This window comes from Ascaphus truei, chromosome 1, assembly GCF_040206685.1.
Source record: "Ascaphus truei isolate aAscTru1 chromosome 1, aAscTru1.hap1, whole genome shotgun sequence".
Taxonomy (NCBI): Eukaryota; Metazoa; Chordata; class Amphibia; order Anura; family Ascaphidae; genus Ascaphus; species Ascaphus truei.
Window position 1 is genome coordinate 385506586 of NC_134483.1, and position 27427 is coordinate 385534012.

The 27427-nt window shown below is 43.9% G+C and overlaps 1 protein-coding gene across 2 annotated transcripts in view; it reads right to left on the reverse strand.

The window, feature by feature from the left end:
- The window catches only part of GALNTL6 (polypeptide N-acetylgalactosaminyltransferase like 6), a 1501141-nt gene that overhangs the window by 181645 nt on the left and 1292069 nt on the right, over window positions 1-27427 (reverse strand). For both annotated transcript variants that reach the window (XM_075611422.1, XM_075611431.1), the window contains exon 8: window positions 1220-1337. In XM_075611422.1, coding sequence (XP_075467537.1) covers window positions 1220-1337 — 118 coding nt within the window. The remainder of the gene's footprint in view (window positions 1-1219; window positions 1338-27427) is intronic.

Sequence of the window (27427 nt, forward strand, 5' to 3'; positions counted from 1 at the left end):
TGCTGAGCGTCAGCGAGAACACGACGACAACTCTCTTTAGAGTTAATTAACAATGTACTGTAAATACATGATACATTCGTAGATGATGAAAGAACCATAAAGCCTTGGAGACTCGTTACTCGTTACTCTTTAATTTATTTATATTTTTGTCCAGGATTATCTTAGAGTCGCAGGAGCTTAGCGATAAACACATAGTTAAAAACCATGTGATATTCAAGTGAACGTCATAAAAGGTTTTTACTGTGTGGGACCTTTGCCATGTTCAGTGAATGGCACAGTGGTCTAAGGCAATCTAATTGGTGGAGGGAGGTTGTAACAGGGGACTTACCCTGTTCAGAAAACTTGCCGCTAATCCAGCAGTGTGCTGGTTAATTGACCAGCACCTGGCTGATTAGAGGTGTTAGAAAAAGCCTGCCTTTGAGACAGGAAGTAAGACTCCTTAGCTCACATCTGAGCTGAACTAGGAGACAGAGCAGAGATTCCTGAGTCTCCCAATTGGGGGGGGGGGGGGGGGCTGACCAGAGGAACGGCTGTCTTGAGCTGCAGAAGGACTGGACTGTATGCTGATAGCAAGACAATGGGACCTGACCTCAAAACCTGGATAGACATTGCTGAGGCACACAAAGGTGCTTTCCCAGGAGAGCAGAGAGGACTTCCCTTACAGCTTCAGGAGAACAGATAAGACATTATTTTGGAACTGTTATATATCTGTATATATGTTTATATTTTGGGGCTGGTAAATATCTTAGCTAACCAACCCAGTCAGAGAGGGCTGAGCTACATGTGTAGATAGTCTCCAAAGCAGAGATAGGTTTTTTTGTTTGGCTTATTTTCATATGTTTTGCTGTGTTAAAGCGACAGGCGCAATAAAGCCTAATTTTAATTTCACCTTAAAAACAGTCTCCATTGCGTACCTCTGAACACGTCTCCTACAGAGGTGTTCTCAAATTTTTCCATAGCATGTACTGTACCTGTACAACTTCAGTGTTAATAGCTGTTGCAGAGGGCCAGCATACTTAAAACAGCAATCCCGACTGCTTGTTTTGTTTTTATTATTGTACATTTTTTTTATAGTATTTGCATCATTTTAGATAGAAGTGATTTTATTAAACTATTTTTGATTTCTAGATTTTATTTATGTTAGCCTAGGCAATTGACATTGGAAACATAATGGTACAAAAATAATAAAGGACTTTTGTGCAAAGACTTTTTTACTTACCTTAAATGATATTTCATATTGCTCTCCTCCCCAGATTTCTAAGCCGGGGTCATAGCCACCCAGCTCCCAAAACCACTTTCGATCAACAGAAAATAAACCTCCAGCCATTACAGGGGACCTGAGGAACAAATAATCTCATGTTGAATCATTACAAGTAGACAATTTAGGTGCAAAATGCATCAATCATAACATGGTAACATTCTGAATTTAATTAATTCCAATGCAGGAGTTGTAATGTCCAGGTACATTAAGCTGAATAAGAGCTTTCATTCTGAACGTAATGTACTGCTGCAAATCAGTGACCTATCAGCATTAAATACCTTTGTGTAGCCTCAATAACATGATAGTAACTATGCTATAGAAATGTTCTTCACAGCCCCTCAAATTGTACGTCCTCAGAAAACCATGCAATTCACAAAGCATTTCAAACTTACAGCAATTGAAAAAATATAACATTTATTTATTTTATTTATCACATATTTTTCCAGGAAGTAATACATTAAGAGTTTCCTCTCGTTTTCAAGTACTGTACTGTATGTCCTTCCTGGGCATAGATTTATGTTGACAAATACTGTACATGGTTACACATACATAGTTACATTAAGTGAATAGGGTTATACATTATATACAGCACAAGACATTGCATGCACAGTTAAAGATCCCAAAAATATACATTTTAACGAGTGTGCTTATTATTTTCTATGTAATAAATGCCGCATTTCACTTGTCATTTTAATTCACTTATAAACAAAAATCAACACAGATGCTGTATCTTCAGACAGTCAGCACACCGCTCCCACTGATCTGTTTGCATGAATATATCTATAGAGATCTCTGAAAGTCCTGGAGGTTGGGCTAGGGACAGTATAAAATTGAAGCAAGTTTGTGTATGGGCAACCTGATTCACGTTTCCTGCTTTACCCACATACTTAACTTAACCATTTCTTAAACCACTATGAGAAAGTAGAAAAGGAGAAAAACTGGAAGAGCACTACTGTAGGTATCAAAAAAGTAGAAAGGAGGGTGCGTATCCCATAAAAAAGATTATTTATTGGTCATTGAAAAACAGGGCAATTGAGAGCCCCCAAACTCCATGCCCACTTAAGCCGAACCAACAAGTAATGCCTTCTGGTTCCTGCAGCAGTGTAAAAACCTAACATGCCACAAGCTCAAAACAGAGATACCCACTTGGTAGAACTCAACCCTGCTAGAAGAGATCTATAAGCACCGACAGCACAAAGCAGTGAATGACAACAATATGGAAAACTTAAAGCTTCTGGAGGGGGCAGACTTGTTGCCCAACTAGCAGAAACTGTTTGGACTACTGAGACTGTTTGCAGAGGTGATTGTTCTGGTTAGCAGTGACAATGCTGGCATCAGCCTAATCATCCCATTTATATTCCTAGTAGACTAGACTCATTGCAGCAGCAGCAGTGTAATTGTTGATACAGGTGGGTGCCATGTTTGATTGCCTGATAAATGATCCGCGAGTTGTATCTGTGAAAACTAAAGAGGAATATCTTCTCAACATTTTTCTAGTACCTCACTTGAAGGATAAAATTAAATATCGTGTGCCTAGGATGAAACAGACATTAGCTCATAGCAGTCGTAAATGTGTGCCTCAAGTGCAAGCATTGATGGTGGAGGAAAGGCAGAGGGTGGAGGAAGAAAGTGAAGGACTCTGATAAGACTCATCACAGGCAGGGGGCGATAGATATGCTTAATTATGCCAGTAAATAGTAAAATAGCAGATAATCACTCGGTATAGGGGTAGTCCTGATAATAGTAGCAAATGTAGATTTACATCTACTGCAAGTGCTACCCTAACATCAAGCAAAGGCGTCTGGGAATGGTAGAACTGGTGTAGTGTTTGGAATAGTAGCTGAAATAGATCCCTGTACCTCAACGGCCAGAGAAATGATCCCTGTGTTGTAACCAAGAAAGATCGATGATGTTTTCACTAAAATGGTCACTGCCCAATATCTGGTACCCACCACCACCAACAACAGTGTCCACTGCCCACTCCCGATAACCACCACCACCTGAGACTTGCCAGCCAGTGTATACAACATAATCAACATATAGACATGGATAATGTGGATGAGAGCCTTGTTGAAGCAACAGAACTAAAACTGGAAGACCACATGTCAGAAAGCGAGAGAGCAAGAGAGCGAGACTCCCCCCAGGGTCTACCCTGATTGTGGTGATGGCTGCCATTCAGACACTGGCTGGAACATATTTTTTAAAAATATTTATTAAATATACTCACCTACGCTCACTCACTATCAATCTGTAACACTCAACACACTCACACAGTCAAATACTAGCACTATATATCAAAATAAATACCATCCCACAAACTAACCATTTACACACACTAACACTCAATATACACTCACATTGTAATGATGCGCGGAACACGCCCCCCTGCGGCGTGTTCCTTCCTTACCTGTTTACTTCTGATCGCCGCCCTCTAGCTGCGAGTCAAGATCCTGTGTCTTTAAGGATTCTGAAGCAAGCAACGCCATCTTGCTTTCTGGCAAACCCTGCCCTCTTCCTCCTGACAGGAAGTAAGCCTCTCTTTGACTTTCTCTCTGCTATTAGTCATTTGCTGCCTGCTCTGGTGCCTGCTAGTACTCATCGCATACTGTTCCTGTCTGGACCTCCTTGGGTCTTTTACTTATCTCCTGTGGATTCCGGAAGACTGGGACAGTCACTCATACTACTGAGGTTAGTTTACCATCGGGTAGTGTAGGTACCTTCTAAGTAGGGTTCACCTTGATGTGGTAGCAGGCTTATAATTCCTTGGCCAATGGATTAGACTAAGAACCCTTATGTTATGTTTAGTTTCGCTGCACCTTGCTGTTTCTGGCACTATGCCTTTAAGGAGGCTGGACGTTCTCCAAGAAGCAATCCTTCTCTGGATGTTACCTGTGCTCTGGACTCCATGACCATGTTCCATGTTCCTGGTTTCCGTTTCCAGACTCCCGTGCTGAAGCGTTGGCTTCCCACAACCCCCGCGTTGGTGCCTGAGAACGTGCGCACTCCCGCTCTGCTGTCAGAGCATGCGCGCACATGCAGCTGGATCACTCGTGTCTCTGGGTAGGCATCGCACCTCCGAACGCGTCACGCATTCTCATGCGCGTGGCGCGGTCACGTGACTACGTGCGCCGATCCCCAGCTGCACGGCAACTTACTCCCTTCGTATCCCCTGTGGCCTCCCCACCTCGCTAACGGACCCTTCCCTTTCTCCCTGCGCTTGTGATGAGAGCACAAGCGTGGCAACATCATTTCTATTTTGGACAGTCGAGGCTTCCATAGCCAGTGAATACCCTGACAGCCACAGCCTGCTCCTGAGCAGATGCGCGTCATCTCCTGCACTCCGGACGCGGAAGTGGAGCAGCTTTTCTGGCTGGAAAAGTCTCACTGACACACGGCTGAGAGCCTCAAGACTATTTTATGTGAGTGTTATTTATTGTATTTATTTGTGCAGCTGTCTTTTTTAAATAAATGTTCTGTTTGAAACCCTATACTGATACCGTGCCTCACACACCCCCTGCACTGCTGAATTGGGGAGAACGAAGAGGACTGCCTAACTCCAGGCAACTAAAAGAGGAACTTTGACTGAAGTTCTTATTTAAAGAACACAGTTGTGGAGCCCCAGATCCGGTCTACATCTTGGAAGGGTTAAGCTGAACCCCACAGACCATTATACCACACCTATACTTACACAGGGCCGTGTAAATAATTTATTTTGTTTATTATAACCACCCCACTCCCCTCCCTCCCCCCTGCTGGGACAAGTTGGAGTGTTTATCAAAGAAACCTTTATACACCTACACTTACACAAGGCCGTGTAAGTTTGATTTAAACATCACTATTGCAATCATCCCTCAATAGGGGTGCTAACCCCCATTTGTGATTATTTGTGACTATTTGTGGGTCTATTATGTGTTCTATTTTCTTTAACCCCTTGCTCCCCTGTTTTTTCTGTTTTCACACATGTTCTAACAATGACATTCAAGAAACCTCTCTCCCTCTCCTTCTCTCCCACTATCTCTCCTCTTGATCTATTGCTTCTGAACACAACACCCAAGAATCAGAACTAAGGCCGCGTCCATGGTTAGCGCGACCGTGCACGATCAAAATGCCGTGCCTCTATGAGGCAGGCCATAGATCGTGCGACTGCGATGAAAAGCGCCGGCGCCAGGTCACATGAGCAGTTCACCCAATGAGGTTGAACCAGCTCCGTGACATCACGGCCATGCCTCCGACATCTCTCCCAGTCATGTCTACCCCTGAGGAGGTGACGTTCCGTCACGAAATGCATAGGGAGGAGGAGCTGAGTTTTGTGCATGCCTGTTCAGCCACCGTAGCCGCCCGATGCCGGAGTAGAGACACCTGCCGCTGACGTCATCATCGGCGAGTCGCGGGAGCTCTAGTGTACGCTAGCCAGTTGGTCTCTGTGCATATCGGGTTGGATACAGGTTGCGGACGGCATTCGTGAGTTGTTTAGCTACCTCATACACATTGTAAGTGTGGGTAGTTTGTTGTTTTTATTTTCCATTAAAAGTGTAGTTACGTATTACACTAGGCTGTGTCCTTTTCCCTTTATCATCGGGTGTCGCTTTCATAGGCGTGCCCCGTGAGCCCTGAATACAATCTGAAGGGGAACCATCTCGTCAGACCACGTGGGGTCCGTGGAAGATCGAGGTGAAGACGTGGCACAAGTACAGATTCTATCCCCTGTCTGAGCAAGATTTGCATCTTGTAAGTAGGGTTTTTTATGTTTTAGATAAGGGCCCTTGCCTTTATATACTGTGCAATTGGTGTGTCCTTTGTGTTTTTTTCTCAGAACTATTTCAGAGTTATTCTACAGGAACGCCCCCACTTTTCTAAAACATTTTTGTTTACTCCATCAACCCATCCGGACTTGTCTCTTATCTAAGGACTGGCATTTGGACTACGGTATCTTGGACACCTTATATTCACTAGCGCCGGGGAACGCATATTTTGTGTTTTATTGTAATGTCTACCCCTAGGCCACAAATCGCTCCAGCTACAGATGCGCGTGATGCCACGAGCATGGCCGCGCCCGCTCACAATGGACGCGGCCTAATGCAGCAGGTCACATGACACCTTATATACTTCTGTTTTTGGGAAATGTTGTGTTTTTCCGGTTCTGCAAATTTTGCTTCCCGGGTCGGAAAAATGGATATGCTGTAATTTCGTTCACTGTCTGCCAATATTTCTCCCTGGAAGTTTACTAATTTCATAACATTATTAGCCCTTTGAGGCTTGTTAATATGTTTTACAAGGAAGCAAAATTAGAGAGGAAAAAAAAAACAAATGTTGCGACTGCATTCTTGATAGTTTTGCACATCTCTAATTATGAATTGCCCAATAATCTGGAATGGGTAAAATCTACAGTATCTGTTTAATTTGATCTTTAGAATGTATTTAACAGCAGATTGGAGACAGGCTGCGCTAGCAAACTACAACCTACTGATAGACAGTTTGAAATGCACTTAACCCTACTAAAGCCCTGAAGGATTTCTAATCTCCTATTAGCAGGTGCTCTACCAGTCAGTGCTTCTAGTATTTGGTCATAGCCAATGATATCACTGCCACAGCAGTTTAAGAAACAGACAAGCAGCTGATCAATAGATTAGCACTAAGGAAAATGATTTCTTCCTCTGATCCAGCTTCTACTCATTTCTCATTTGGTGGCCAGAATAGAGACTGAAGATTGCTGTAGTTTTGAACAAGCTCAAACTCCACTGGCCTAACTTTAAATGAGAATACTACTGACATGTATAATCACATTTTCAATATACTCTGATCTTAGTGACATTCACTGTCTATTTTGCAATATTGTTGTCAACTTCGCAATAGTGTTTGGTATGAAGTTGACAGCGAACAGTGCACAATCAAGGGCAACAAGTCTGGCAGTCTTACAGAATGTCAAATCTCTTTAAGCTATTTCTTCGTCTCATTTTCTGTTGTCAGCATGTCCAATATTAATGCAAAATACCTTCACAGACCTGTGAAGTTGCATTTTTGTTTTGGACTGACGGAAATTGTAACCACTTTGCTGGGATAGAGGCTTGTAACATGCTGCTCTACAGTAAAGGGGTTAAAAAAAACTCCCCGCTTTACTATTCTACTGTATACTCTATGCCTACAGTAGCTTGGCATGCATAGTGGTCTGGAGTACGTTTCATTATATCGTTTTTCTGATATCTGTAGATGAAGTAAAAATGACATGGAAACGTAGAATTAAATTACAGCAAATTAATGGGATGTTGCAATAATGGGTGTGAAGCCTCACTAAAAAAAAAAAAAAAAACATGCCCAAAATGTGGGGTCACACTGATTAATAGAAGCATAGCCTGTCACTGTCTTCCCAAGTAGTCAGAGTACTCTTGAGGCTGGCAGTGCATGGCAGCTGGTCAAGCACAAGCCCTCTGCAGTGTCTGTCTGATGCCTTTTGTGGAAACAAGACTGCATTGCACATTTTGATTATTTGATTTATAAGGACGTTAAGGCCGATATTTTCTTGTGAATCTAAGCTACTATGAGAGAAGTTACACATTTATTACAACATTATTTTTCACATGTTTATTGGCCTAAGTAAAATTGCAATCTGTCTTTTATTCCAGTCTTCTCTTCCCCACTGCACAAATAATTTGCCTTTTTATTCCTTCCTTACAACTGCACTGTGATATTGAATTGTATCCAGATGCTTCGCTGTTCTTCATATTTAGCTTCAGTTGAAGAAGCAGCAGATGATCTAAAGAGAATAACATCAGGCTGATTTACTCTCCATTGGTTAGAGTGTGTTTAGCACTGTATTCCTAAATGAATTGAAATAATTCAGATGTAAAGTTAATCCGCTTTTTAATTCTTATCTACACCCATCTTGTCTTTCCAATTACTTTGTGGAAAAGGAATCTTTGCAAACGGTTGCAAGCCCGTGAAGTCTACCTATTTGGAAGATTACACAGAGCAGCGGCACAAATGTTTTGCATTTTAATCTGTGCAAAAACAGGTTATCTTTTTGTCAGTGTGTAATCAAAGATACAAAATACATTTTATTTATGGAAACACAATTTATTGTTGTATTGTATTTTGAATATATTAACATAACATTCCTGGGCATATCAAAGGATGGATGCCATCCATGACCGCGAATCCTTTTTGAAATAAAGTACACAAGTAATACAATAAGAACATTTTATCAAAGCAAAAACAAATACTCAGCATACCACAAAAGTTATCATTTTATGTATTGTGTAGCTAGTGTGCTGAGATAAAATGGAAAATAGAAGCATAAAGTGTTAGTCCCAGACACGTCTATCTAACTTTTTGTTTAACATATCAAACAGGCCTAAATATCATGCACTTCTCCGAAAAAGCCTTGACCTCAGACCCTATTCGTTTCATGTGCTTCTCTTCCTCAGGGGTATGTACCCCTGGGGAAGTGACGCACACGAAACGCAGTGTCTTATGTCTGGCATATATCCATCACCTATGAGTGGCTCCTTTCCCTCGGCGCGCATATCCGATATGTGAGAAGAGCTAACGAGCGCATACACAGCATTGTGACAGTCTGCAGATGTCCCCCTGCCATGGAGGAGGAAGCAGGAGCTACTTTGCCACTGTTGGAACCAATTACTTGTTTTGAACTGCTTTGTTGTAAGTAGGATTTTATGGAATATCAATGTCCTTTTATATTTAATTGTAATAAATTAGCTTAGCTGTTATTCAGTCTGGTTTGTTTATGTATTGAGTGTTGTTTGTTTTGTGTTTTATGCTTGTTTGTTAGTGTTATATGTTTTTTAATCAGCAGTGTACACTATGCTTTCTCTGTGTTTTAATTTCATATACCACGTGACGTTATCCACGGAGCTATCAAGTCGATCCATGTGCATAGGATTGGACTATCTATAAGGACTCCAACAATAGCATCTGTACATTTGGACAATCATTGAACTTTTTCTATGAGGAGACGGTTTGTATCTGTGTGTTTTTTTCTATATTGTGTTGTGACTTTGTTCGGTCAGTATTACCTGGCAGCCCTACCACATATATATGACTTTCCTTTGTGCTCTTGTTTTTTTTTTATTATTAGAGTATATTTATTGTTGTTTTGTTTATTGAGCATAAGTGCTTTTTCAAGCACCATCTCTCTTTTTGTTGACAGTAGTGTATGTAATGTGAACCTCGGTTCAGAGTATCATGCTGTATTTTACCTGTTGCCTTCATTCACTGGTTTGTAAAGCAATTAACTTACATTTATATGCACTTAAGACAACAGCTTATATGCATTTGCAAATGGCTCCCACTGTACTCATAATCAGTTTACTACTGGATAGAGCCAGATGTCTGCAAAGTGTTTTGACTGTTAAAGGCCAATTGTGTATAAACAATTAGCAGTTTGGCTGGAAATAGAAAACAATTGCGAAATGTGGGATAAGAAACACAAGTGAAAATAAAATGAACGAGATGATCAGAAGAATAGAATGCAGTGAATGCAAATCACTATATTAATTATACTTCCAAAAAAAATGCACAAAACCACATTCCAGAAATTGCCAATACAGTACGTCTGAAAATATGGAGCAAGTGTGTGTACATCTGTCTTGTAAATACTGTAATCTGTGTGAGACCCATGTTCTGTATTTGGGCCTGCCTATAACTGAAGTATTTTCACGAAAACAAGGGCTTATTCTCTAAACCACATAAGCAGTTTTACTTTGAGCTTGGAGTATTTACATCAGTTTTTCTCACTTCACAGGACACACCAGTCAGGTCTTGTTTAGTGATAACCAGCTAATCACAAATTCCATATAAGTATAAATGTAAACACATTTGGAAATTATTTGATTGTTCCTAAAATCTGGTCTGGCTGGGGTGTCCCTAGAGCAGGATTTAGAAACACTGGTTTACATCATTGGTATTAGTGCAAGCAACAATTGTTGAGATTTTTTTTTAGCAAATCATGTCTTTGGCTGCTCCAAAAATGAAGTGCTTAATTGGTCCATTTCAGCCATTCTACAAACAGCTTATAATGGGCAATGAGCATTTAAAAACATCTCTAGTGACATCTTGAAATCTAGAAATCTTTCTGGCAAATCTATAACAGCTGGTAGCAATAAAAAATATAATTAAAGCAGCAGTATGCGCTGATTGCCATATTTTTTTTTGGGGGGTGGGGTGGTGGGTTAATTTTTTTTTTACATTATTTTAAGATACATCTTCTTCCCCTTTCCAGGGCTGTTTTTATTTTATTTTAATCTAAAGCTCTGTTAAGGTGATATAAAGATTTTACATTTTAAGTGCATGGGAGGTTGAAATGGAGCTCTCCCAGAGCAAAGTGCCGTCTAAAGTTTCCATGATAACCAAAGGTGCAAGACATTTAAATAAATCCTGATTTTAACACTAGACATTTTTGGGTGAGTGGCTGACTGGGTGAGTGGGTGACTAACTGACTGGGTGGGTGGGTGACTTACTGACTGGGTGGGTGGGTGACTTACTGACTGGATGGGTGACTTACTCACTGGGTGGGTGACTGACTGGGTGGGTGACTGACTGACTTGGTGACTGAGTGACTGACTGGGTGGGTGGGTGACTGAGTGACTGACTGGGTGGGTGATTTGACTGGGTGGGTGACTGACTGGGTGGGTGAATGACTGACTGGGTGGGTGACGGACTGACTGCTGGGTGGGTGGGTTGGTTGGGTCACTGACTGACTGATTGAATTTGACTGACTGCCTGGGTGGCTGACTGACTGGCTGGGTTTGTGACTGATTGGGTGGGTGACTCCAATATATTTTTAAAAAGACCCAAATCACCCCAATACATATACACAATACCCTCACCAGCCCAATACATATACATATACAAAATACCCCGACCTCCCCAATACATATACAAAATACACCCACCACCTAAATACATATACAAAATACACCCAACACCCAAGGTGAATGCCGGTAAGGGGGGGAGGAGGGGAAGGTGGATGCCGATAGGGGGGTGGGGTGGAAGGTGGGGGGGGGGGTGGAAGAGTGGAAGGTGAATGCCGGTAGGGAGGAGGGGGAATGGAAGATGGATGCCGGTAGCCGGTAGGGGTGGGGTGGAGGGGGAGGTGGGTCATGGTGGAAGCCGGTAGGGGGGGAGGAAGGGCAATGGATGGATTGGGGCCTGGGTATGGGGGAGTGGAAGGTGGATGACGGGCTCGGGAGTGAGGGGAAGGTGAGGTGGAGAAAAAGGAAGAATGGTGGAGCACTACAACAAATGTCCATAGAAAAATAAACAAACAGGAGAGTGCGTTTCCCATAAAAAATAATTATTTAATGGTCATGAGGACAAGAAAAGGGCAAAAAAAGCCCCACCAACGTTTCACACTTATCAGAGCGCTTTGTCAAGGTATACACAACAAACTTTATTAACATATATATAGAGACATTTTAAAATGAATGACAAATGAATATAACACAAAAGCAACACACCCTCTCTAATTACTAATGATCTCCTGATGTGCGAGAGATCAAACTAAGTGTGCGGGCTCAACAACAGATAGTCCCACCCCTAGCAACCAATCTGGAGTCCAAACAGGTCTAGAAAACAGCTCAGGCTAAGCGCTTGCGCAGTGTCTGACTGTGAATAGATCCGTTGGGATAATGGAGACTACTTACAGGGCGGGAGATCGGCGGCAACAGCACGCATTGTGTTGCACAACACCAGCAAAACGCACACGCCAGCCCCACAAGCCCGAAAGCCGCACACCACCCTGTGGCAAGAGGGGATCGGCGCGGCGGGTCAACAACCGATGGTCCCGCCCCCAGCAAAACAATCCGGAGCTCTGGCATCCATAACAACTACTCTGGTTACTTCCTTGGTGACGAGACCCAACAGGATAGCTGGGAACGTTCCGTGCAAACACCAGTTGCTTCCGGTGATGCCAGAGGCAGGAGAGCAGATAATTGAGGGGTCTACAACCCGCCAGCTCGGGAGATCCAGTCAACCCGATCGGAAGACCCTTTCCCATCTCGGAGGGTTCCTAGTACAAACTCCCGCAGAGACGCCCGTCCCGGGTCCGAGGCCATTGGATCACTCAAGGGAGGCCGCCACCCACAGCATTCCCCGAGAACCTGGACTCCCATCACCTATCCAGTGGAGAGGATACCACCACTAACCAGAAGGGAGGATCCCATCCAACAGCGGAGGGGTCCAAACACCGAACTCCGTCGAGAGCTTCTGCTGACGACCGAGTTTGCGGACTCAGGAGATGATGAGATGGACTGTTCATATGGCAGAACTACTGCCACAGCTTCTCTCTGAGGGGACCACAATCCGTGGTTAGTCCCAGCATCTCTGAAGGGGAAAATAGTAAAAGCCATGCTGGACTCGGGATCTGGAAAAACCCTGATCCTAGAGGGCCTAATTCCAAGCAACAGACTATCCTATGACTCTCCTTGGAATATCGAATGTATCCATGGGGATACAAAGAGATCCCCGACGGCGAACGTTCTACTGCGTATCAAGGATCAAGAGGCTATCCTATTAGTGGGAGTTGCCCCCTGGCTACCTGCTCCTGTTCTACTTGGCCGAGACTGGCCCTACTTTGAAACATTGTTGGCCCCTACTCCTACGGAGCCTACTTCTCTGGTACTGGAGAAGCCCGGAGACTTGTTTCCCTTTTCCCCAGAGATTTTTCCCCGTAGGCACCACGTCCCAAAGACACTTAAACAGAGACGTGCGGATAAAGAGGACTGGTTAAGAAAGGCTGGGACTCTTGGTAACATTAGTCAGCCCAAAGGACTGCAGGTCATGGCCAGAGATGACCAGGGTGGGGAACAGATAGATACAGGAATTTTGCCAGACCTGGATCTTCCTGACTTCCGTCAGAGGCAGAGGGAAGACCCAGCTCTGGCTAGACAATATGAGAAGGTGGTACGGGTCAACAACAAGATAATGGATGATCAAGGTGTAAGAGTGTTTCCACATTTTGAACTATTGACTGACATCCTATATCGTGTAAATAAGGTTACACAAACAGGGGAGGTTATTCGACAGATGCTAGTCCCTAAAGGGTTGATTAAAACAGTGTTCACCCTAGCCCATACTCTCCCATGGGGTGGTCATTTGGGCAGAGATAAGACCACGGACCGCATCTCGTCCCGGTTTTACTGGCCAGGCATACATGGTGACATCATGAAACTATGTGAAACATGTCCTGAATGCCAGTTAACTAGCCAAAAAGGACAGAAGCCAGCTCAGTTGGTCCCTCTGCCCTTGGTAGCCATCCCATTCGAGAGAATTGGGGTAGATCTGGTCGGACCTTTAGAACCCTCTGCGAAGGGACATAAATTTATACTCGTTGTTGTAGATTATGCCACCAGATATCCTGAGGCTTTCCCTCGGAGATCAGCCACTGCTAAACAGGTTTCTCACAGGCTGTTAGAACTGTTCTCTAGGGTAGGACTTCCCCAAATAATGTTAACTGACCAGGGAACAAATTTCATGGCAAAGTTAATGCAGGATGTCCTGAAGTTATTGGAGGTAAAATCCGTCCGGACCTCCGTCTACCATATTCAGACTGATGGATTGGTAGAGAGGTTTAACCGTTCTTTAAAAAACATGCTTAGGAAGTTTGTGGACACTGAAAAGCGAGATTGGGATGAACTTCTCCCTTTCCTGTTGTTTGCGGTACGAGAAGTTCCCCAATTGTCCACAGGCTTCTCCCCGTTTGAGCTCCTATATGGACGCCAACCTCGGGGTATTCTCGACCTACTGAAGGAATCCTGGGAGGAGGAGCCCTCCCCCTCCAAGAATACCCTTCAGTATGTCATAGACCTTAGAAACCGCCTAGACATGATAGGTCAGTTTGCTAAGGAAAATCTCAAATCGGCTCAAGAACGTCAAGAGAGGCAGTACAACCAAAATGCCCGCTTGAGGGTCTTTCAACCTGGGGACCAAGTGATGCTACTACTACCGACATCAGAGAGTAAACTCCTTGCGAAGTGGCAGGGTCCTTTCCAAGTTCTCCGCCGCACCGGGTAGGTGAACTATGAGATCTCTCAACCAGGGTCCAGGAAGGGTAAACAAATCTACCACGTAAACCTCCTGAAAACGATGAGATCTCTGTTCATCCACCCTCGGGAAGGAGAGACGGATTTGGGTCCACAGCCTCCAAAAGGGTAGTACGTACAATGACAATCAGGTTCCCATGGGAGGGCAGTTAACAACGGAACAAAGGTCAGACCTACTAGAATTATGTGACCAGTTCCCAGATGTTTTTTCTGAGCTGCCAGGGCAGACTGATTTAGTGTCCCATAGGATTGAGACAGAACCTGGCGTAAAAGTACGGTCCCGTCCCTATAGATTGCCAGAGGGCCGAAAAGACCTGGTAGAGAGGGAGATAATAGACATGTTGGAATTGGGCGTGATCGAGGTGTCCCACAGCGAATGGTGTAGTCCTATAGTGTTGGTCCCTAAACCAGATGGGAAGGTGAGGTTTTGCGTGGATCTGCGAAAGGTAAATGCTGTATCCAGATTCGATGCATACCCAATGCCTAGGGTGGATGAATTGCTTGATTCTCTTGGTAAAGCAGAGTATATCTCCACCCTAGATCTCACGAAAGGATATTGGCAGATACCTCTAGCGGAAGAATCCAAATGCAAAACTGCCTTCGCCACCCCTCTCGGTTTATACCAATTCGTTACTATGCCATTTGGGTTACATGGGGCTCCAGCCACGTTCCAAAGGTTAATGGACAAGGTACTACGACCCCATAGGAAATATGCCGCGGCCTACTTGGATGACATTGTCATCTATAGCAGACACTGGCAGTCTCATATAAAAAGGTTAAGGGCAGTCCTAACGTCCTTAAGAGAAGCAGGGCTCACTGCAAATCCCAAAAAATGTGCCCTGCGTAAATCCACTACAAAGTACTTGGGCTATGCCATTGGGGGAGGGATAGTAAGGCCACAAGCTACTAAGGTGGCCGCCATAAAGGAAGTCCCCGCCCCACAGACAAAGACACAGGTCCGCTCCCTTTTGGGGTTAGCAGGGTATTACAGGCGGTTTATCCCCAATTTTTCAGAAATGTCTGCACCCCTAACAGATCTTACAAAAAAGAGTGCCCCGACCCAAGTTAAATGGTCTTGGGAGTGACAAGACGCCTTTGACATGCTAAAAAAGTGCCTGTCAGAGGGCCCCGCTCTTCGGAGCCCAGATTTTAAGGAGCCCTTCATCATTCAGACGGATGCCTCAGAGGTAGGACTGGGAGCAGTGCTGTCCCAGCAATTTGATGGTGTTGAAAACCCCATACTGTTCATCAGCCAGAAGCTGTTCCCAAGGGAAGTGAGGTATTCCGTCATTGAGAAGGAGTGCCTCGCTGTAAAATGGGCAATTGAGGCCTTGAGACATTATGTCGCCGGAGTACACTTCACCCTGGTCACTGACCATGCACCCTTGAAATGGTTAAACACCATGAAGGACACAAACTCAAGGTTGACCAGGTGGTATATGGCCCTCCAACCCTTCTATTTTGATATACAGCATAGACCTGAAAAGGACCATGGAAATGCTGATTTTTTTGTCAAGAGCAGGAGTGGAGGGTCGGGCTTCAGCCGTGTGGGACCCTAGCCACACACAAACAGGGGAGGTATGTGACAGGGTGAAGTCAACCCCTATCAGTTATGCCTGGGAAACATATGTCTGAGTGCTTCATCCAGCACTCAGAAGGTTAACTCAGGAGGAAGCTAGGTAATCAGGAGGTAAGCTGACACCTGATAGCCAGCAAGGTAGAAAAGGATCTTGATACTGGCAGTAGCTGGCTGCCTTAGACCAGAGCACGCTGCTATGTGAGCTGCTAGCCAGATGGATTCAACCAAAGTAAGCATTGTTAATTTGTTTTCCTGACTGCATAATATACACATACGGTTTGCTAATGGTTTAGCCAACCAGCCTGCTAGATAGGCCTGGAGTGTTAGTCAGTTCTCCCAATGTGGAGCATGTTTTGTTTTGGTTAAAGGGACAGTGTACCCACATGTTATGTTATGTTGTGGAGAAATAAAGCCACTGAACGTTTTCATTATCTTGAAACTATACGTGTGGACTGTTCCCTGACCTCGGCTACAGGCCGTCCTGCCACAATACCACAGTACAAAAATTCACAATATACAACCCGAATCTATTCCGTATGTTTTTAACTATATTTCCTAGATAGAAAAGGGTAAGTATAGAATTATGACTGTTTGATCTGTACATGTATGTAAAGCCCTAATCTTAGCAACAGAAGCTGTGGGTCAGGAGGCATCGAGAAGGGATGGGCGAAAAGAATAAGTTTACATTTTAATTTTCGTAACCAAACGATTAAAAAACTCATATGTATTTTAATATAAAGTTTAATTACACCCAACCCTAATCGATGATCCCATCTGGTACATCTCTACACACTGCATGGTCAGGAAAACACAACCGATATATTGTATAATCCATAGAATAAAAAATGGATTAAAAAAAATATATAAAAATTGGAAAAATAGAGCTTGGAAAATAGAACAACAGGATATATAATTACATATTTCATATTATATCCAGTATTACTTATAATGTTATGATAATTAACAATGGAAAATCACTTGTACGAGATATGTTTAAAAAAATACAGAAAAGGGCATCATTATCAATATGTATTTAAAGGAATGTATATGTATACACAAAGTGTATGCTAAAGAGAAACTCACCCTAAATGAACACACATACAGAGCCATAGGATATTCACCATGAGGTATAGGAATGAAGGATTAACTTAATAAAAAGGACAATAATTCACTTGTCCAAAAATGGGCCCAGATCTCAATCTGTATTGAGACCGGATAGTACCCTAGTCCTCATGGTGAATATCCAAAATAATTCACGTCTATTATGTGCATTCAGTTTGTCACCACCTCTGATCGAGCAAGTAACTTGTTCAATTCCCATAAAAGAAAATCCTCCCAGGCCGCCTTGGCTACAGAAGAAGAAATGATGAGATACAGGGTGCAATAAGTCACCTCTTTCAATTAATTGCACATGTTCCATTATTCTAACCTTTAGGGCTCGAATAGTACGACCGATGTATTGTTTCCCACAGCGACAGGTCAGGAGGTAGACAACAAAACGTGTGTTACAATTAATAAATGTCCTAACTTTAAACTGCCGGCCTGTCTCTGTGGAAGAGCTCGTGCTCATGTATGTGCATATTTTACAATTGGAACACCTGAAAGTGCCAACAGGAAGGGGATTTTTCTCTGTGACACTATCAGAGGATTCGTATAGGCTGGGAGAGGGGGATGCTGGAAGGGGGGGTTAAGCGGGCCCATGGGGGGTCTGAACATGAGCCGCAGCCTGGGTCCTAGCTGGGGAGGGTGCACAGAGGACACAGAGTGGATGTTGGATGCCGGGCCCGGGAAGGTGGATGTAAGGGGGAAGGGGAGTTGGTAGCAGTGAGGTGGATGCCGGTAGGGGTGAGGTGGATGTCGGTAGGGGGGAGGGGAAGGTGGATGCCAGTAGGGGGAGGGGAAGGAGGATGCCGGTAGGGTGAGGGGAAGGTAACGTAGATGCCGGTAGGGGTGAGGGGAAGGTGGATGCCGGTAGGGGTAAGGGGAAGGTGAGATGGATGCTGGTAGGGGTCCCGGGGGGGGGGGTCTGAACGGGACGGGGACACACTACACAGACTGAGACAAAAATAAAACACAGAGAAGAACACAGACACACACACAACAGTGAGGGTGAAACAGACTCAGACACAATCACAGTATACAAAACAGCATGAACTTAACGTTTGTGTTGTTTTTGAATAAGCAGCTGAACAGCCGGGGAACTTCAAACTCGCTTCTCCTGCCTGTACAGTTGCTTATATTGCTATTAGTTCATCCCACTCCCCGCCCAAAAGGAGGGCCCTTTTTCCCCTCTCCTCATCATTTTTTTTTCAGATACACGGTCCCGTGGTGGCCGCAAGCGGTCGGGCTCCCTGACTCACCGGGCCCGTGACGCCAACCCCGGCAGACCCCCCCCCTGTTGGCGGGCCTGCCCGCAGCATTAATCCTTTTGGGTCATCAACAGAGAGAGAATACTGATACTCACCTCCCACATGAGCTGTATAGCAGTCTTCCTGTCTGCAGCTGTGTCCTTGCAGCACTGAAGGCCAGATGCAGTACTGTACCTTCCCCTAGATAATGTAAATGCCCTTATATGGGTCTCTCCATCATGAGGGGGAGCTATATGGCCATATTTGGTCATCTACATCAAGGGAGCTGGAGAGTGTTGCGTGTCCTGTCCAGCCCCCTTGATGTTGTACAGGTAGATAACAAAATATGGCCATATAGCCTTCCCCTCATGACTTAGAGACCCATATAATGGCATCTACATCATCCAGGGTGAAGGAAATACAGCCTGCATCTTACCTTCAGTGTGAGAAACCGGCTGTAGATGGTGAGATGGCTGCACAGCTCATCTAGAAGGTGAGTACGACTATTCTCTGCCTGTAGATGGCCCTTTCAAGTGAAGGATTAATGCTGCGGATCCTATTCAGAAGCGTATGTTGTCTAACATGTGGGCCCATGCAATGTTAATATTTCCGGGTCACAAAACTTGCTGTTTTTTTGTAGCCACGATTGGACCCCGGTTTTCAGCATTTTTTTTTCATGGCCACAAGGACAATAAGTCTTGCTACATCTGTAAGTGCAGTTTGCAATAACTGCCGTTATTGCTAATGATGATACCGACAAAAAACTGATGAATCAGATTGCTCTCCTATATGTAAAGGTCCTAAAAGATGCAGGTGCAAAAGGGTAAACCATACATGACAACAGAATAGGTTGATGATACCGGTGTGCAAAAAAGGTATTCCCTTAAGCAATGCATATCAACATAGCTCCATTTATAGATAACACATAAATGTAACGAGACGTTTGTTAGGTCATACCTAAAGGTGACATTACTCCCATCCAGACCCTGTGAAATATGGGCAGAGAGTTCTAATCTTGTAAAGACCCAAGTGACTTGTGCACCTTCCCAAACAGACCTTTATACAATACATGGAGTGATACCAGTGCACAAAAAGGAACACACTTGGGATGTACTGTACTGTATGTTGATGTGCGTTATTTGAATATACTTTGCATATCCAAATTGTAATATTTCTAAGGAATCTAATGTATGTCACTTGAGAGCTTAATAAAATAGGGTTCTCTCTGCAGTGCTAACTTAACATAACGTTAAGCCTATGCTAATGCGATATACAACGGCTGTTGTTTTTGCATATAATTAGTTTTGTGGATATAAGTTAACCTCAGGGAAAATAACGTCCGATAATGATTTTGCTAACATCCCATTGTTAACACTGAGTTAACAGACCTCTGTGGATCTGGGCTGTGAATGAGTTTAATTTATGTAGGGGGGTTGCTGCTTTAAATTAACATAGTTATTATCCAACCATAACATGTTAAAATTAAAAGAAAAAAATATGTATAATATCTACAATCTGCCCTGCAGAAGTATTTAAGAGACAAGTGAAACTACCTGAAATATTCACAACTTTTGGCATTGTATTAATAAGAAAAGGGCAAATTCAATCCAAGGTTAAAAGCAGCTAGTCTGTCCTCTGTATAACCAATGCAGTCAGAAAAAATCTCAACAAAACCCAAGAGGTACTGTCATACAGTAGCGTTTTGATTGAAATCTAATTATTCATATTATTGAAAAAAAAAAAACTACAAAGTTAAGCTGATGGAACGGAGCTGGGCATGGTGAAGTTACTAATGTCTGATCCGCACACAAGGGTAAGGTAAGTTATGAAGCTAGTGTGTCAAAGCTTGACAAATGTAATAACATCCAATATAGATCTAATTTTATAATAGGAAACACTATCCTCCCTAACCTGCCTGTGGGTATTATACAAAGATGTTCCAAATTGAAATGCCATTTGAATACAGGATTCTATTTTCAAACAAAATAAGCTAATCTGGAACACTGCCTGGCTCCTGGGACACCTGCAGGAAATCTGTCCAGAAAATTAACATACATTGAATAGATGTCACAATTCTCCAAATAAAAAAAGGAACGTTTAATTACAAATAGGGCAGAGTCTAACACACAGACTATGCCGCGCTTCTGAGGAAAGAAAACTAGCATCCTATTTCCCTTCCTAAACTCGTCTGAGCCTCCGTGGGCATTATGACAATGGGATATATAAAGTGACCATAAAATAATAGACGAGTATATGTCTGAGGAGGAAGCGTCTTTTCACATATGTTGCAATGAAGCCAGGGCTGCAGCTTAGCTTGTAAATAGAAGGGAGTAATTGGATTGTAAATGAAAGCTTATTTCCTTATATTCCAATTTACAGTACTTCCATCTACAAAGTGACTTTTAGCTAATTTGCTGAATATGTGGAACTGGTTCAGCTCACGTATACTGCCATTACCTTGAGTTTAGTATCCACAAGTAAAGAATTTAGAATGAAGTACCAATACTTAATATTGCATTATTCCTGAAATCATTAAAAGGAGGAACCTCTTTTTTTATTAAGCTGGTTCATTATTTTAATTCCATGTTACATTGAACATAGCCCCCTACATTTTCTCACTGGCTGTATAGTAGTCAACGTGAATGTGGAACTCTGAGCCAAATACAGATCTACATTAACTAGTCTAAATAAAAACATTTCCTTGAGAATGGAAGCTGAATCTTAATTTGCAATTCACATTTAAAACTTTAAGCTCTAAAGCCATTGTTCGTGTCATTAAAAAATGCCAACTGAATGTCATAGGATGTGAACTCTTAAATCCTTCCAATTCAATTGAACATTGAATATTAAGCCAATTCACAATAATGTTGTATTTTCAGTGCATTATAATTCAAGGTGCAATCCCCTCTAAGATAAGAACAAAAATGTTATACCTTTTCAAAGGGCATGCTTCTACATCTGTAGTTAGCTCCCAAGTTTTCTTGCGCCTTTACAAGTGGAGCAAATTCTCAGATAAAAAAACATTGCAGACTACAATCAGGTGAACATTTAATTCCAGTCTCATGATGTTATTGCTATCACTTGGGAGGGAGAGACAATGATGATGAAAGAATCAGAGTATCTGTGATGGGGAAATAAATAACCACAGATAAGGCCATATAAAGCAACTACCCTTCAAACTACAATTGTTTGTGCCGGTAGATTAGATTATTATTTTTTTGGAGGAAAAAATAACAGTGCTGTTTGCAATTGGCCACTATTGCATATGCTGTGTTTGGCTCTAAGATGATCTTGGGTGGGATGGCACCTGTACATGCTTTGTAATTATCGAAGGAATTCAGTATTGCAACTACAAAATGTTTATTGAAAAGAACAGTGTTGCTTTCAGTATAGCATCCATCATATGTCATCCAGGCCAATGACAAAAGCCACAGGTTTAAAATAATGATGTTTTAACCACTATTTCATGCAACGTGAATAAAAATGTCGTTCTGACACATTTTGTAGAAATGTAAGGGGTTTCAAGAAAAGAGACGCATTTTCTCTCTGAGGATCTACTTAAATTGGGATTCCTGATACGCGGATATTTATAGAAACAATCTGTTTTCTCTAATAAAACTCTTTAAAATGCACAGAATGAACCTGATTTGAGTGGACACAGGCCTTACATTTTGCTAAACAAAAGAGACTTGCGACTTAGTTTTGCAGGCAAGGTTTTTGCCACAGAGCAGACAAGAGGCTGAAGACAATCTCTGTGATCAGGTCATCATTAATATCTCTACGAACCTTTGCTATCCTCTATATGCACACATTTCCGTACTCAATTTGTCAGTAAAATGGACACAAGGTAATTATAATGCTTCACTTAATTCTACTCTTTGGGGAATAATACAGAAGCCTAAATCAATTACACAATTGCAAGGATGGCTGGAGACTATGTAGCTACATGTTTTTATTCTGTAAAGCAGGTCATCCTGTTACCCACAGACAGCAAATTCTGGGAAATGCAGTAATTAGATTGTGAAAAAGGCATTGAACGAGATGAATCCAGGAGGGAGATGTGTGGACAGAAACTCATTTGGCCTTCTGAAATGCACTGCAACCTCATCCTTTCTTTTTCTTAAAAGTCCATAATATACTCCAGTACTTGCTTAAAGTGACTAATAAAAAGGCATGCACTTAAATATAATGAAATTAGATTACCCATGCCTTCTCTGAAACACGCAAAGCCTTTTCTTATAAAAGCCATGAAACGTATCTTTTGGAAAAATTTCAAAAAAAGGAGCTAATTGAGAATCAAAATGAAGGATCTGAAAACCAATGAAGTATTGCATTTTATACCTCTATTTTAATGCCTACTTTTAATTTGATGTTTGTAATGATGGGCAGTAAGTGCTGTACAAAGCAAAGAGAATAAACCTCTGATGGCCCTTTTTTTTAAATATTATCAACACATCGTAAGTTAAAGGAGAATAAAATAAAATGATAAATTAAGAAACGGGATTTGCATTTGTCACTACTCTACTATAATTAAGATATATCCTTTTAAATACTAGTGTAGTGGTAATTTCATTGACTTAAGTTGGTCAACCCCATTGCCAGCACCTTATAACCTTTACGGAGTCACTTGATAGCTCCAGGCACTACATTTATAAGCCCTTAGACTTTCGGTATAACCTCTACACATATATGTATATGTAACCCTCTTTCCCCCACCCAATCTCACTTATGGTCTCCTAGGGGAAATACTGCTCTGGCAACATGTCATAGGGTGGTGCATACCTGCTGGAAACAGGAGGCCTTGAGTCTCCCGCATGATGGTATAGGGGACGAACAGGACAGGCTTCTGGGATTGTGCCCCAATCTTACTTATGGGTGCAGCGCCTCCATCTCGTGCAGCCCCCAGTTGTATGGTGTGAAGTATCTGCAAAATAACTCGTTCCCCTCCTCCAAATATACTTCAATCTCAGGCAGGAGGTATAGGTAAAATACAGTGCCCCTGTATTTGATCTTCCTCTATTCAGCAGCACAGATCACACAGCAGTCTGTCTCCTTTAGGATGTCCCTGAACACAACTCCCAGTCAAGGGCACCAAGAGAGGTTCCAGCTCTTCCCCTATCCTCTGGTAGGATAGTCGGTATTGGTATACCTACACCCCCCACTCCCCTGTAGGGAGGCCTCAAGCCTGCCAGAGCCCTGGCAGCTTGGTCTGGGTAATCTTGCCCCTATCACGGTAGGGACAGACTGACTAAATAGGAAATGGCAGTACAATAAGCAGCTCCAGCAGGCACCACCCCTGTGTCTCTAATTGGACACAGAGCCTGATGACACTGCCTTCACTGACTCACTGCACTGCATAAGTGGGGAAAACCCAAGATGGCTCCTGGCAAACCTGCCCTTACGCAGGTATTACTGCCAGGAGGAGGGTAGACCTATAGCCCAAACCACACAAGGCTACACTCGCCTTCTGGTGGAATCCAATGGTCCCCACTTGGACCAAATTTACTGGGCCATCCTGCAGGTGAACAACCTGTACAATTACAAAATGACAGTTGATTAGTCACACAGTTGTACATTGCTGATTGTACACCTACCCACCTTGGATGGCGAAATAACAGAGGGAAATTCCCAACATAGAGAATCCACAACAAATAGTAATGGCGAGGATTAGGCTTTCTTACGTCCCGTCAATTATGGTCTATGACCTTCACAAAATACGATTGAAGAGGCCCATTTTCCGGCCTGTACACAATTTTGTGCATGTATATATTCCTCCCTGTAATCCACACTTTCATTAGAGAACAGATCCTCTCCTCTGTATGATACACAGTACTACTGCGTTTTAACCGCAGGTAGTCAATGACTGAGCAATGTATCTTTTTGATCCTCAATCTCTTGCATGATTGGCTTTGGAACATAAGGGTATTCAAATCCATGGGACTGCATGTACCGTGCCACTATGGCTCTGTCTGCTCGACTCAGTTTGGTGAGCTTATTATTACCAGCTTTGACTGGCCGTACCTAGGACAAGGGCTCTTCAGGAGATATCTCATCATATAAGATGGAAGGCCCTTGGGGTATTACAATCCCTTGTTTAATCTCTACCAGCCTTCGGTTGCGTTCTTCGGCTGCCTCTTCCTCTGAGTAGGTGCCTTTATCCCACCAATGATCAACTATACCCCTTTCATCATTAGGAACCTTGTAAGGTCCATCCCTTTATCATACCCCTCAAATAAGGGTGCCCACCATTTATCTCGGTGCAAATATGAAGATGACACACTCATACCCTCCTCGGTCTCATCTTTTGATGACACACCAGATGTCTCTATCTGTGGAGTGTGAACCTTTACTATTACCTCTGCTTACATGTGTTTACCTTGTAGGGTTAATTCTTGGTGCTTTAGAACTTACAGAACCCTCCTTGTCAGAAGACTTGGACTCTCTGGTCCTACCTCTAGATGCAGGATTAAATACAGTGGGGTTAGGTACAGGTATGCGACTTGACCATAGTATCTCCCCATCAGAACTCTCATCGCTGGTAACCCAATCCCGCCAGTCCATGGAGAATTTGGGCATCTTATCTCTCTTACCCCCACTAGGACCCGATGGACATGAATGTGACGGGGCAGGGGCAGTGGCCGTGGCATTGGGGCTAGGGGCAGGTGGCGGGGAAACAACACAGTCCTTGAGTCGGGCTATGCCACAACCTGTCGATGTTGGAGGAGATTTTGTGTCTACAGACCTCCGTTTTCCTCTGCTCAGTAGAGCTTCCATGTACTGCTCTTTCTCTTCTTCTGTTAGGCCGGGATGGACGACATCCGGAGTCACACTCTTCCGGTCCACCCCGCGGGGGAAACCGGATATGATGTCATCATCAGTTGACGGTGCAGATTCCCGGTACAGGTCCAGGTCCCGCACCGGAAGTACGTCTTCAGTCGTTCTCTGCACCGGAAGTGGCGGCAGTGGCGCTTCATCATCACGGGTATGCCATGGGTAGGCCACGGGCCTCTCTCTCTTCACCTGGCGGAAGTAAGGGGGTGGTGGTGTCTTACCGCTTCACTGGCTCACAATACTCTGTGGTTCTCCAGGAGCAGTCTCGGGTCCCGTCTCCACCACACTGGGAGTCGCCACGGCAGTGGGACTTCTACGCGGCTCAGGCCGCACCAGCACTTGCTGTCGGGGGGTTTCCGGACTCCATCTCCCGGGTAAGTGAGCTCGTCTGATTTTCATCGCTGTTTTGTCCGCTGACCAACGCATCACCACCGATGACAGGCTGTCTCTTTCGTCATCCGACGATGACGGCAATGGCACCTCTGCCGGGGAGCCACATATGGTCTTGGCTGCACCACTAGTGGGTATTGGTATAAAGCGGGACCGCTCCGGTACCTCTGTTTCGGTTGTTCCCCTCTCCGTTGGGGTAAGTCTGGATAGTTCGACCTAGGTCCCTACTGTAGGGTTGATGTATGTGACCAGGGCAGCATTTGCCTCCGCTTCCTCCACCTCCATCAGTGTCGCCTGAGGTCCCTCACGAAGAGCGACAATGGTGGGGAATGGTTCTGCAGGCCAGAGGTAGAATATGTCACATTGTTGGCATCGTGCTGTGGTACTTAGCGCTGGCCCCGGTAACCTGCACTGCAGACACAGGCACCAAAGGTACTCGCGACCCTCAACCTCCACAACCAGGAAGCCTCCTGGGAGCTGGTATGTAGATACATTACAGTCAGCCATCTTTTTTGCAGGGGTTGAATCAATCAGCTTGCTCGCTCGACAATTTGCTCCTTCTCTGTCGCCAGCAAAACAAGAGTGAGTGTTCTGTTGCTCACTTCCTGCTCCTCCATCTTTGGTGGAACGCTGTAATTGACTCTTGTTGTACCCCCTCCCTCTGGTGGAGATTAGAGCAGGGGCACTCAGCTTCTCTGCGTGACATTTACTTTCTGGTTGTCCAGTCGCAGCACAGGGGGGGGCGCGGCCATGGCTTTCGCGCCACTTCCCTCTCTTAGGTGGGATTCTGGCTTTCACGCCAGACCCAAGCACATTTCTGCAAACATTTTTCTCACAGCCTGTTTGCATGCAGCACATGCGCGATCCAGGCTTGGCGGGAGTCACCATTTTTAATTCTCTGCACCGCGCGGTGCACCATCTGGCACTGTAGTCACCATTTTAAACTCCTCAGTGCCGCACGGGCACATTTACATTCAGTCGCCATCTTGGGTGAACCCACAATGCTCACGGTAGTGCAACTTTCACTGGCTTCAGAGCAACTCGCTCTTTTGTACAAACTACACTCCATTTCAGATCTAACCAGTGATAAAATCGTGGCATACCCCAGGCTAGGCAAAACTCTCTCTTCTTGTACACCGCACACACTAACGGTCCATTACAAGTACTCTGTGGTTAGTATTCTGGTTACTGGCTAGAGTACTGGGGCTTCCCTGCAATACTTAGGCGTCAACCTACTTTTGGCAACTCATAGTGCAGATCCTATCAGAAGTCCTGAACCATGTTAACCAGGCTACCCCCTTAGGCATCCTACAATTATCTGCCTCAAGGTGACTAGGACAGCTATAGCCCTGTATCCAGATCAACTTCACCCTCTTAGGGCATCTAGGGTGTGCTTTGCGAGTGGACTTTCCTCTCCTGACTATCCCTACATTCTGGATGCCCTTCCTTTCTCAGCACTTGCTCTGGAAGCATACATAACTCTGTTAGCTTTGCTTTGCTGTAAGCCTGTCCTGATCTTGCTCTCAGAAGAGCCTCCAAATATAACCCTCTTTCCCCCACCCAATCTCACATAGGGTCTCCTAGGGGAAATACTGCTCTGGCAACATGTCTTAGGGTGGTGCATACCTGCTGGCAACAGGGGGCCTTGAGTCTCCCGCATGATGGTATAGGGGATGAACAGGACAGGCTTCTGGGGTTGTGCCCCAATCTTACTTACGGTTGCAGCGCCTCCATCTTGTGCAGCCCCCAGTTGTATGGGGTGAAGTATCTGCCAAATAACTCATTCCCCTCCTCCCAATATACTTCAATCTCAGGCAGGAGGTATGATCCAAGTGTGACCGGACTCACTCAGGGTGGGTGACTGTAAAGCAGAAACTGGTAGAAGTATAAAAGTTCACGGAAAAAACATGACCCAGAATAAGTCACAGAATCCACTAACTGCTATCCTCTCTTACACCCTGTG